The sequence below is a fragment of the Gallinula chloropus genome (genome assembly GCF_964237585.1).
Source record: "Gallinula chloropus genome assembly, chromosome: 6".
NCBI lineage: Eukaryota > Metazoa > Chordata > Aves > Gruiformes > Rallidae > Gallinula > Gallinula chloropus.
In genome coordinates, this window is record NC_140091.1 from 19,752,983 (window position 1) to 19,766,221 (window position 13,239).

The 13,239-nt window shown below is 53.7% G+C and overlaps 1 protein-coding gene across 1 annotated transcript; it reads left to right on the forward strand.

The window, feature by feature from the left end:
• Window positions 1-5,426: 5,426 nt before the first annotated feature.
• TOR3A (torsin family 3 member A) lies at window positions 5,427-10,741 on the forward strand (the record flags this gene model as incomplete). The annotated part of the gene is made up of 6 exons (XM_084265837.1): window positions 5,427-5,712; window positions 5,982-6,095; window positions 6,784-7,049; window positions 7,674-7,846; window positions 9,825-9,949; window positions 10,491-10,741. The coding sequence occupies 6 exons, from the start codon at window positions 5,427-5,429 to the stop codon at window positions 10,739-10,741; spliced, it is 1,215 nt and encodes a 404-aa protein (XP_084121963.1).
• Between the last annotated feature and the right edge of the window lie 2,498 nt (window positions 10,742-13,239).

A 13,239-nucleotide genomic window follows, 5' to 3' on the forward strand; every position in this document is an offset into this window, starting at 1 on the left:
CTCTCTGCTGCTGCTTGATGGATACCAACAGCTTTTTCAGCCCTACTCTCTTCCTGGTTTGGCTCATGGCTGAGCTATGTAGCTGTGAGCCTTTCCAGGAGCAGCATCCTGCAACCCCCACCGTGATGTTCTGACTGGAGCGGGTGTCATCGCTCCTCGTGGTTTCACCATAAGAGGAGAGTTGGTGTAAGTTGGCTTTGCAGGGCAGACTTGGGGCCATTGTCTTGACCTAGTCCTGTCATCCCACACTGCGGATGAGCTTGTGGCCCTAAAAAACTTGTCACGCTTGCATTAGGTCTGAATCTGTGTCTCCAGAATGGAAGCGGTTTCTTCACTACCAAACTTAACCAGTTTTCAGTTCCAACAGTACAGTCTTCAGAAGTAAGGGAAGAGCTCACTTCCCAAAGTGACGGTGCATTATTGAGCTTGTGAGCAAGAGCAGCACAATGTCAGATTAAGACCTTTTCCCAGATTTGCCTGTTGCAGTCTTTCTCGCTCTGTCGTAGTGTGTCAGGCAGATGAAGAGCTGTGTCCTGTTCTTGCACCTGAAACCATGCCTGATCTGAGAGGTGTTCCTTTTAAACTGCATTTTTATTTTAGTGACCTCTCTCTCTCGTTGCCCAAGGAGAGTATCTTGGAAGTAGAATTCAACCATTGACCTGAAATTGAATTTTATGTTCTTCTAGATCTCTTCTGGACTCGGCCACATCACAGACCCGCCCTGCAGTCAGGATGGGATGTGGAGTTAGTTATTGGAGTTACTAGTCAGGACCTTAATGCACAGCCAGCTTTTCAGGCTCTTGTGTTAAGCTAGTGCCTCTCTTACAGTACTTGATAATTGAACACATGCTTTAGAAGCCATCCATAGTCTTTCAGTGAGCATAACCCATTGGTGTGGATTGTGCCCCACAGGTTCCCATGAGGGAGGAGCAGATGGTGAGTGTGGGCAGGAGCCGTGCAGGGATTGCTGCCCACCTGGGCTGGCTGGTGGACCTAAGTGCTTGAGCCAAGCAGCATTGGGAGGTACTGTGGGCAACAGGGAGGTGCTCAGTGAATGCTCTTACTCTAAAGCAGAACAGATTGATGCCAGGTTTTCTGGCATGAACTGTTCCCCGGGAAATTGGAGATGAATTACACAACAGGGAGGTAGTGGAGCGCATCGTAGTGGCTTTAAAAGCATGTTCTCTTTGAGCTTAATCGCGAGCACTTAATATTTTGGGAAGGATTTACCAAAATTTGAAGTTCTGATTTACAGTTGGCCACTCTGGATCATTTACTTTTGATTTAATGACGGATGCAAAATAAATAATTCTGTCTTTATGAGATTAAATTAGTGTTCAGGGTTGAGGTATTGCTTGTTCGAGGGGCTCTATGCTGAAGCTTTTGCTGTCAGATGAACCCTAGGAATAAGTTTCCCTCCACTCAGTGAATGTCAAAGATTTGAAACACTGTGTTGGTTTAATTGTAAACAAAAGGTGAAGTTTGGCATCATCAGTAGGAGGAAACAAGAAATGGTTGGGGTTTTTTTCTTCTTTTTTGTCATCTTAATGCTTCTGGTCACTGTAAACACCTCTGGAGCCTGGTGTTCTGCAGCAGGAACAAGGGATAAATTACTCTCTTGCCAAAAATTGGGAAGATCTGATTTTGGCCTTGCAATAATCTCTGGCGTTCTGGCAGTGATTGTTGTTTTGTTTTAGTACAGAACCTGGAGAAATTTAAAATTGTAACCAGTGCAAAGGAAATGAGAAGCGGCACCCACATGTGAACAGGGTTTGTTTGGATCTGTGAGAAACAGCATCGCTTGTGAGGCAGGTGCTGCTCTGTGGTGAGGTTTTTGTGACACCCTTGAATTCTTGTTCACTGTGCACACTGTAAGTCGCTGGCTCCAGATGTTACAAAATGTTTGCCTTGTGGATATTAGTAATTCCAGAGCGCTTGAAGCACAGAAATCAAGAACTAATTAAAAAGAGAGCATCATCAGCCATCTGCTATGTATCTCCTCCTTCCTAAGTCAGCAGCCGGGCTGGAGGAGACACTGAATTCAGCTCCTCTTCCAGTGGCTAATGAACTGGAGTGTGTGTCTTCCCAAACAAACTTCAACTGAAAACTACTAATTTATTAAGAAGGTAATTTATTTGCTGCAGCAGCTGGAGCGAGGCGCTTGAACCAGACACCCCTCCCGGAGCCGTCAGAGGGTTGCCCCCGGGAGCGGCTGCACAAACGGAGATTGCTAATGAGGAAGCAGAATGCAATCATGACTTTGTACTTGTATCCCTGGGGTCAGGTTCCACATAAAGCAACGGTGTGTGAATAAAGATTTTAATAAAGCAACATTGAGGGATTGTTTAAGTCGTCTCTCTCTCCTGTCTCTTGTCTCCTGTTCCCACGTGCAATGGGCTGAGTGTTTGAAGTGTTGTAGTACTGGTGTTTGACAGTTCTTTGCTAATAGTTATCAGTGGCATTTGCTCTCAAGAATGAGGTCACGTGCCCAGGTTGTTTGCAAAAGACTTGTTGGTAAGGAAAGATGTATTGAAGAAACGCCCCAAAGTGATACAGAAGAAGGACACGCCTGGCTTTATGTGGTCTTCAGACAGCTTTTCAAAGCAGGTCCCCTGGCCTAGCATCTGCTGAGCAGCTGGGCTGATTCCTGGGTGGTGTACCCATCAGTCAGCTTTGTTGTTGGGAGCAAGGGAAGTGTAACAGCTTGGCAAGAGATGGGTATGGTGTTGGCAGGTGTCTGTGGTTGGCTTCTCTGGGCTTTAATTGAAGCCCTTTTATGAGACAGGGCAAGTAAACAGCCATCAGGATCTGTTCCCACAGAGTGTTGGGATTTAATCTGCCTGTGCTTGTGCTCTTCAACACCACCATTTGTCTGATGGCAGGAGGTGATGCTCACTGGTCTGTCAGGCAGCTGGAAGCATGGAGAGCTGCTCTGTACCTCCAAGGACTGCGTGAGCTGCTGCCAGCCCCCACCTACCTCCTGGGGACAGGACACCAGGAAACTGCTCCAGGAAACATGGGAATTATCTTTGACCTGGCCAGTAGCATGGTGATGGGAAACACGTGAGACACCTGCTTTTTCTTTTAAACCTAGGGTTTCTTAGTTGAAACTTAGGACTTCAGCACAGCTGATTTTTCTAAGAACTGTTTCTTGGGGTTTATTTTTGGTGTCTGGGGGTGAGGATGTTATGGGGATTATTTTTTTGGTCTCAGCATTGTGTAGTGACAATGATTTTTCATATCTGTTTTTGAGGTGCCAATTGCTCAGGGAGCAGGAGATGATTCTTCCTTGTGTAGAAACAGTTTGGTAACTTGCAGAAGGTATAGATGCTTTGAAGTTTTCAAAGGCTGAAAGAGCTGGTTTGGAGAGCTGGTTTTTACAGGTGCGTCGTTATATCACTGCTATGTGATTTTGGAGTGGTTGGCCTTTAAGTGGATGAGAATTCATATAACTGGAAAATTTTAAAGTGTTACTGATTATGTAATGAACATAATTTTCCACAAGAATGAGCAGAAACAACTCTGAGCCAAAGGAGAACCGGAGGGGTTTGAAAATTAGCACTTTCCCCTGGATTTCTTTCCAATTCTTTCCCTGCAAATTTTATTGAGTCTTATTTATTGAAATAATTTTTCATTTCACATATCCCAAGTGTGGGACTGCTGCGCTCTCAGTTTGGTTTATTTTTTTGTTGGAGTCTCTCTTTAAGAGCCTTGAATAGGATTTTGTGGGGGAAAAGAAAAATAAAGCAAGGAGGGGAGAGACTCCCCTGTAGTATTTCTTGTTGATCTTCCTTTTATTTACTCATGGCTGTGCTATACTGAGCTGCTGGGGAGAGACTCCTCTCACTGCCTTCTGCCAGAGGCCATCTGAGGATGTGCAGAAGGAATTGCTGTGTGGGAACTGGAAGAATGTAGAAGGACGGATGCTCGGCGTTGCCCGTCCGGCAGATATGGCCTGTAGTATGAATTCCTGGCCTGGAGGGTTCCCTCTGTCTGCTCGTGCTGAGGTGCATTAGGGGGGCTGAATAAGCTGGGCAGAACCACATTTTGGTGGTGCAGTTTGTTCTTTCTTTTTCAGATGATGCCTGTGGTGGAAAACAGGACTTGGCGCGTTGCTGCTCACTGGGACTGCTTCGGAGTAACCACCCTGGGGCCGTGCATATCCTTGCAGCCCCCTCTTCCTGCCAGGCTGCCCACTGAGGATAAGCAGATACTACAGTGAGTGCCAAAGATTCAGCAGAGGGAGCAAACAAAAAGAGGGGAATAAAATTGCAGGAAGGGATTCCCTACCTGTCCTAGGGACCCTGCTTTAGCAGGGGGTTGGACTCGATCTCTGGAGCTCCCTTCCAACCCCTACAGTTCTGTGTGTGAAGTTGTCCTCGGTGTAGGGCACTGGGATCTTTCCCAGTCTCCTGCAGCTTCCCTTCTAATCTGTGGGTGTAATTTCCTCCTTGAGGTCCTGCAAAGGGAATGTAATTATTTGGAGGGGGTCAGAGATGACTGGATTGCTGTTTTCCCCCACTTTTCTTCCCACCCACCCACCCCCCCACTTTGGTTACTTGTTAACCTCAGAGCTGGCCAGGGAAGGTACAGTTGGCAGGTGGCTTAACTGCTTTATTTTCCCCTCTAGCTCTTGGGATGCACAGCCTTTGAGCGGAGCTGACATCCTAGGAGTTGAGTGCCATGGTGCTGGGGTGGTGTTGAACGGTCATTTTATCTTTCAGAATTTGCTTTCTCAACCCCTTTTCCCTTGGGAACGTGGAAGCCTCTCTTTGTGAAGCCTTTCACTGTGCTCCCCTCAGCTCACGCCCTTACCCTGGGAGGGCGGGCTTTGAACCCTACAGCTATGATTTTTATATTTTTTTTTAATAAATGCATCTAAATGCTTCAATTCCGACGCTTTTCAGCTTTCAGAAGGGCTGACAGCAGCCTGACTTGCTGTGGCCACAGTGGCTTCAATTTCTAATTGTGTTTTTGTTAATGTGCAGGGGGTTTGGTTCTGTTACGAGTCACTGGGAGGGGCGCTGAGGTTTTAGCCTGGCCGGTTCCTCCCGAGGCTGGAGGGAGCCGTGATGTCCGTGCCCTGCGCTCCGTGCCTCCCAGCGCCGCGCCGGCCCCTCGCCCCCCGCCCCCGACGGGCCGGAGCCCCAGGCTGGGCGGCTCGCTCAGCCCGGCGGCGTGTGGCGGGCGGGGGCCGGGCCGAGCCCGGGGCCGGGGGGGTCCCGACTGGCGGGACGGAGCGTGAGGCCGTCCCCGGCGTGACGTGAGGCCATCCCCCGGCTTTCCCGCAGCAGCTCCCAATTGCAGGCGGCCAGGAAGTGAGATCACACCTCCAGCGGTTTAAGGGAGGCCGGGAGTCGGCGGCCACCCGGCACAGCCGGGGTAGGGGCTGCTCCCGCCCCGCCCGGGATCCCTGTCCCGCCGCCATGGGCCGGGGCAGGCCCCCGGCCGTGCTGGGGCTGGCCTGCTGCCTCCTGCTGCTGCTGCTGGGGGGCTCGGGGGGCCTGGCGAGCCGAGGGGCGCCGCGGGGGCCCTCGGAAGAGGAGCAGGGACCCGTGGCGGAGGGGAAGCGGTGGGGCAGGGCAAGGTACGAAGCCGTGAAGAAGCATTTGGGAGCTGTGGGCGCCCTTTCCAAGCAGTATTGGCAGTACCTGGCGTGCAAGGTGTGGCGGGAGGGCTGCGGAGAGGAGGAGGAGTCCAGCCCCAGGCCGGGTAAGCATCTTCCTCCTTTCCCTCTCTCTCCTGCGCCCAGGGGCTGAGCACCCCGCTTCCCCCAGCTCCCGTGGATGCTGTCCTTCCCATCCCGGGCAGCTGCTGCCCGTTAGGTGCTTGGCCCCTGCCCAGGCTGCTGTTGGGGGGCTGCTCTGATCCCCTGCAGCTGCACCCAGGGCTGCCCATAGCCAGGATCACCTGAGCATCCATGCAGAACACCAACGCTGGGCTTGCCGGCACCTCCTTTCTCAGACTGCTGCTTTTTCCAGGCTGGAGCTTACCTCTGGTGGGCCGGGATTACCTGGAGATCCTCTCCACCTGGTACTGCAGCTTCGGCAAGTGCTGTGAGACAGGAGACTGCAGGATAGTCAACAACATCACAGGTGGGTGCTGTGCTGGGAAGTGCTTGTCTCTGCTCCCAGGCATCTCTCTTGCCGTTTGCTTGTTGGTTGTTTCCTGGTAAAGGGTACTTTAACAAGTGTTGGAAGCAGAGGGTGTTTCTGAGCGGGATCTGGAGCCAGTGGGAAGACAAGGGGCTGAGCTAAGTCCTGTTTCCAGCTATTGTAGTTCTGAGACCCCTGGAATGTTTGCTCTGTGCTGCGCAGAGTATCTGCTCTGGTTTGCTGTGAGCCCAGCCCTTCTCCAGTAGCTCCCAGGCATGTGTGGCAGGACCCAAACTGGGCTGGTATCTGTCCCCAGGTCTGGAGGGTACACAAGAGCTCTGTGTAAGCCCTGTGCAGGCTTCATTGTCATTTTTCGTGGCTCCAAGGCTTCTGGTGTCTGTATGTCTGCTGGGAGCTTGTGAGGGCCTGTGGGCTTCAGCGCTCTGCAGCCATCAAACACCTCCTCCCCTTCCCAGAGGAGAAAGTCAGCAGACGACACGTCTCTCTCTGCAGGCAGGGTGCAGGCAGCCACCTCACTGGCCTGGTGGCTTTAACACCCCTTCCGACTGCTCCGGGCAGGGCTGCGGGAGCCGAGTGCCCACCACCTTCTCCCTCGCTCCCACCTGCAGCACTGGCAGGAGCTGGGCCTGCAAGCTGAAGCTGGGCTCATGGTCTCTCTTTCCCGCAGGGCTAGAAGCCGACCTCAATGGGCAGCTCCACGGACAGCATTTGGCCAAAGAAGTCGTCGTGCAGGCAGTGCAAGGGTTCCTGCAGAGCCCACGGCCACAGAAGGCCCTGGTCCTCTCCTTCCACGGCTGGTCAGGCACAGGCAAGAACTTCGTGGCTCGGATGGTGGCCAGTCACCTGTACCGGGACGGGCTGAAGAGCGAGTGTGTCAGGGTGTTCATCTCACTCTTCCACTTCCCCCATCACAACTATGTGGACTCATACAAGGTGAGAGCCAGCAGCATGGTGTTGCCATGGGCATGGCCCTGTGTACTGGGTCTGGCTGGGATGGAGTTGATTTCCTTCCCAGAGCCTGTAGGGTGCCGTGTTTTGGATTTGTGAGCAAAACCGTGCTGAAAATGCCCGTGGTGTGCTGAGCGTGGCTGGCACAGCCTCAGGGCTTTCTCCTTCTCCCACTCTGCTGCTGCAGTCAGCAGGTGTGCAAAATTTGGGAGGGGACATGCCAAAGAGCAGCCCCCAGCTGACTAAGGGGATATTCCAATCCATCCACTGTCCTGCCTGGTGATAAAAACTGAGGGGAGGGGGCTTGGGGTAGGAGGCCATTGCTCGGACACTGGCTGCTGTCCAGACGGCGTGAGCTGTTGCCTTTGCATAACTTGATTTCTTTCTTCCTTTTTCCATCACTTACTGAACTGTCTTAACTTGTTTTCTTGCTTTTCCTCCTTGTATCCTCTGCCTTGGCCCCCGGGCGGGAAGGGACAAGGGGACAAGTGAGCAGCTGCATGGCTGCCAGCTGGGGCTTGCCCACTGCGTTCAGGCTCAGCCCCTGCACCATTTCCTGCGGCAGTGACTGCTACCAGGTTCCTCACACTCCTCCCTGCTGCTCTGCAGGCTCAGCTGAAGAAGCAGATAAGTGAGACCATGCAGCTCTGCAAGCAGTCCCTGTTCATCTTTGATGAGGCAGAGAAACTTCATGTCGGCCTCCTGGACGCCATCAAGCCCTTCATGACGCGCTCTGACAAGGGCCAGGCGGATTACCGGAGATCCATCTTCCTCTTTCTCAGGTGATTTCTGGGCCCTCAAACACATGGGGAGGAACAAAGTGATGGAATTTACCCCTCAAGGTGTGTGACATGAGGGGCCTAGGCTATAGAGGAGGGCAAAGACACATCTAGCTCCTTCAGGAGGTGGTTGTGTCCACAGTCAGTTTTGTTTATTGAAGCTGGGCATCCTTCCTGGGTACAAGGCGTTTTCAGGAGGAGCTGAGGTCCAGCTTAGCTGGGACACCTGAGCCAGTGTCTTGGCTTTGAGACAGGAAAGCAGGAAGAGTCAAAACTAGTGTGGTGTCCTCCTGCTCCCTGGAGAGCTGAGTGAGGAGATGCTCTGCTCCAGGGAGCAAAGCTGGGACTGCAGGTCTTGGTGGGAAGTTCTTGAACAATGTGGCTCTGCTAGTTGGGTGTGGGAGGTTGGGGTGTCGCACTGCCAGGCCAGGGCTGCAGGCTGAGGTGCCACCTGTCTTCTGTGTTGCGAGGGCTGATCCTGGCATTGTCTCACCCCATGGTTTAGGGATCAGAGGTTGGTTTCTTTCCCATCCAGAGGGAGAAAGGATTTTGGTATGTGTGTGCCCCAGTGCTGTCCCAGATCCAGGCCTAGGTGGGATGGATCTGGGGAGCAGTGGGACATCTTAAAACCAAGATGTGAGGGACCGGATGCCTGAAGTTGCTAGTGAGAAAGGCCAAGGAGAGATGAGTGTCTTGGGCCCCCTTTGTTTGAGGTGTTAGAGCCTCCAGCTTGGCTCTGGCAAGAAGTGTTCCCCCAGGCTGGAGGTGGGCAGAGCATTCTTCTCCATCTCCCGCCCTCCAGGCGAGTGCTCTCCCCTCCAAGCTTGGTGGTTCCCTGGGGAAGTTTCTCTGCCTATGGAAGACCTGTACCTGTGCCCAGGACTTGTGGGGCAACCACATCTCAGCCCTGCCTGCATGGGGCTCCGGCAGGAGCTGTGGTGGAGGGGGCAGGGTGGACATGCTGCTGGCTGACCCGGTGTCCCACCTGACAAGTCGTCCAGGTGCGGTGGGGGGATGGCAGCCCCCCCGTGTCACCAAGCAGAGGGGAGCAGGGTGCCTTGACCTGCATCTGCGTGTAATCGGGGTGGGGTTTCATCATACCTGGTGGCAGCGTGACACAGACTGTTGTAGGAGGGCTGGCTCTGCCCCAGGGCTCCTCTGGACACCAGCCTGGTCCTGCAGTTTGGCAAGGGAAACAGCGGTGGCTTTTTGATTTTGCCCCCCCCGCTCCCTTTTGGGGAACTGGTCCAGAGCCTCTGACACAGGAGGAAAGACAGGTGCAAGGTCTGTGTCTGCCAGCACCTGCTGCCTGCGTGAGCTCCACAGCCAGCTGGTTCCCAGCATCGCTGGCTCGCTGGTGGTGGGGCATTCGGGGTTGGGGGCTGTTGGCTGGAGCTGTTGCAAACCCCTTACCAGCACATGGGGGCTGTGAGGGGCTACTCTGGGAGTCTCAGTGAGTGTCCCCCACCAAGGAGCTGCCCCCATGGGGGTGTCCAGAGGAGTCCTGGTGTGAGAACGGGACTGCTCTGTCCCTGGGGCAGGGGATGCTTTGGCAACTCCTGAGATGCTGCTTGCATCCCCGGCCCTGGACCTTCACTTGTGGTGGGGGTCCCACTGGGTGCTTCAGCTTGGGCTTTCAGGGGTGGTTTGTTGAGAATTTGGTGTAGGGCCGAGTGTCACCTGCAAGGTCAGTGGCATCCCAGCCAGGCCTGGGGCCTGGTGGAGGAGGAGGGTTCTGCTGGCTCCTGGTCCTGCCCCGGGACAGAAAGCAGCTGCCCCAGGGGCAGACCTGGGAAGGTGGCTGTGCAGATCTCCATGGAAAGGGGCTCTCTGGGGAAAAAAGGCGATTGCTCTGTGGCAGCATTCAGCTCTCAGCCCTACAGAGCAAACCCTTGGGTGCTGACAGGGCTGCTGAGGCTGGTCTGTAGCTGCCAGCAGTTCTCGGGAGCACAGCTGAGGGACTTCCCTTCCGTGCCCGCAGCAATCTCGGCGGAAACACCATCAACGAGGTAGCGCTGGACTTCTGGCGAGCTGGCCGGGCGAGGGAAGAGATCTCCATGGAGTTCCTGGAGCAGCGGTTGCAGCAGGAGCTTATGGAGGCTGCAGGTAAGAGCTGGGCTGGCTTGTAGGGCGCCGTGGGCAGGCTGCCTCCAAACCTGCCCCTGTGCAGTGGCGTGGGGCCCGTTACACAGTACCACCCTCCTGGTGCTGCACAAGCTCATGTGCTGTGGTACAAGAGTTTATTGAAACCTTTACTCCAGGGTTATTTGCGACATTATTTGTCCACATTAGCCCAGCCCCACGGGCACGGCACCGCTGCAGCGCATGAGGAGGGAGCTCCGAGTCCTCCTGCCCCCCCTTCAGCCCTGGAGATGGATGGCCAGGCTGCGAGAGGCAGCCTCACGCTGTAGGGAAGGGTCACGGCTCCTCTGGGCATTTAGGTTTTTGGGCCAACATGGTAAATCCATGGTGGTGTGTGTTCAGGCTAAGGGCTGCCAGCTCCATCCAAGACAAAGGGCAGGTTTCTCCCAGCACATGTGGCTGGATGAGGCAAGACACCCCCACAGGAGAGACAAGCCTCCTCTCACAGACACATACCAGCTCCCAGGTGAAGCTTCTGAAGTTTTTGTCTTGCTTTTTGCTACAGAGAACAGTTACTCCTGCAGCCACCTCCTCCAGGAGAACCTCATCGATTTCTTCGTGCCATTCCTGCCCTTGGAGTACCACCACGTGAAGCTCTGTGCACGGGATGCCTTCCTGGCCCGTGGGCTTCCCTACACCGAGGCCGCCCTCAACGAGGTAGCTGAGATGATGGTGTTTGTCCCCAAAGAGGAGAAGCTTTTCTCTGCACAGGGCTGTAAATCTGTATCCCAGCGCATCAGTTACTTCCTTCCTTGAACGACGGACGGGTGGGACTACACCAGAGGGAAGGTAGCTCTGCACAGTGGGAGCTGCTCTCAGGCTAGCAGATTACCCACCCAGCCCTGCACTTGTGGAGGGACAGAGACTTAGCACCTTGTCACTCCCAGGGGAAGGAGGTGCGCCCTGCCCAGCTGTGCTCACGGGATGTGGGTACAGCCATGTTGGAAGGCTGGCTCGTGTTTTACAGTTCCCTCTGGACAGACTGGTCCCGCTGAGCCCAGCAGAAGCCACGTCCTCATCCCTGTCCCGTTTTGTCAAGTCACTTTACCAGCTCTCATACTGCACAGAACTCTGCAGTGGGTGTCAAGTTCTTGTCTCTTGTGCTCTCCTGCATCCACAAGGCATCTGCTGCTCAGGGCCAGAGCGTGGTTAGTGCAGGGAGGCCCTTGCGTAGGGAAAAGGACTGAATAGTCTCTTCCGGAGAGGTCAAACCCATGGCCTCTCACTTTGGAGTATCTCTGGAGGCTTCCGTTGTATGGAAGCGGGGCCGGGGGTGAGGTGAACTTCTGCTTAAGTCATTTTTCTAAGCAGCCTTAATTGCAGAATGCAGGAGGGGAGACTAACTCCCTTTTGGAGGCGAAGGGCAGTTGAGGAGAACGGTGGCTGAAGGAAGAGGCTGCAGTGGAATTTGGGTGTTCAGGGGTGCAGTAAGCTCTTTTCCGCCGCCCCACCCCCCAGTATGTTGCACGCTGTGGTTTTTGGCTGGTATCAGCATTACTACACCAAGGGGCTGTTTGCTGTCTGGGTACTCGCCAGGTGATAAGTATGTTGCAGCGGGACCGAAAAAAAAATGTCAACAGCCTTCCGGGAATGGCTTTGTGACCTGTAGGTCAAAACTCCCTTCCAACACAGCTGGGCTGGGGAGGTGAAGCGGCACATGCCAAGGCCGGGGCTGTGCTCCCGGAACACCCCGTGCGGACCTTTGGTCTATGGTAAGCTCTGAACCTCCCTGCGGTGCCAGTGATGAGCAGCATGACCTCTGGGGAAAGATTGACCAGACAGGCTCACTGCTCCCCACAGACTTTGAGTTTGTGTTTCCCTCTGGGCACGCTGGCTCCGTTATCTAACGAGGCTTCATAGTCCAAGGCAGGAAGACAAGGTGGCTGCTTTTGTACTGCTCAACTTTAAACCTACCTGTTGTCTCTGGGTGGGACCTCAGGGCCCATGCCAGCATTGCTGAGACTCAGTTTATGGGTAAACTCTTGGTGACAAATGGTCAATCCTCCAGCTTCAGCCTGGGAAGGAGCGGAGGGAGCCATGCCCGGGGAAGGGAGGATGCAGCCCCCAGCTTGGGGTGTGTTTTGTAGCTTGGGCCAGGATGGCAGGTGGTCGTTAGGCAGCTGAAGGGTGCTTGCTCAGGGGCTGTATAAACTGGGATAACCCAGGGTTATTTTTTAAATGGAGCAGACTCTCCAGCTGTCCCGGTCAGACCGCTGCCGTTGGGAGCGGAAGGGAGTGGCTTTGCCAGCTGTTGCAGGGTGCAGGGCTGGTACAGTGGTGGCAGGTTGGCAGTACTGTTCCCATCAGGGACATGGTTTTGTCACTAATGAGGGCAGCCAGCAAACCGATGATGCAAAACTCTGGGCGCTGCCAGGTCTCACTCGTGTGCATCTGGGAATTCAGTGTGTGATTACACAACCTCAGCAGCACAAACTGCTCTCCTCTGACCACTCCCTGGCACCGTTAAGTTTGATTACTGGGGTTTTGTTGAAGGCATCAATAAAGATTCTGCTTTTCTTTGCAGCCTGGCAGAATTACTCCTCTTGTTAACAGGTTTATAACCTTCTTGCCTCTTCTACCCAGCTCAGTACTGAGCAGCTTCTAAACAGAAAAGCAAGGGGAAAAAAGCTGCGTGCACTTGGGGGTATTTTGCCAATAAAATATTGCAACCTTTATTTAAAACAAAATGCAACTTGGCAAAAATTTGTGGAACGACAGGCAAAGAGGCCCTTCCGAGGGCCTTATTTACATCAAGTTTAACACTGTTCGCAGTTCACAGTCAGACAATAGTGAGAGAATTAAATTAGAAAAACAACCAAAATATATTACAATAACAATTAAAAACAAAAACAGTTGACAACACTGGTAGAGTGATTGGTGATTAACGTGTTTTATTTTAATCCATTCCTGCCCTCAGTGAGTTCACTACTGACACAAACGGTGCGCCGAGCCGAGCGGGCTTTACCTCCCGTGCGCAACGGCCGTGTTTGGAAGAATGACCTCCTTTGGTACAGACGTTTCTTGTCCCGTAGGTACTATAAATTAGCTGGGTGCCCCATAACCTCCACTTTCCTAGACCAGGGCATAGGCTGAAGGTTTTGTTCTACACTACAAGGGTTGGGGAGCAACCCTGGTGCCCGCCCTTGCTCGATGGAGCCACCTGCACTGAACAGGTTTCCGAGCGTGCTGTAGTCACTACCCTTTGGTTTTCATGCTGGCTGCCGAGAAGCAATGGGGCCGGGCTGAGTGTTTTA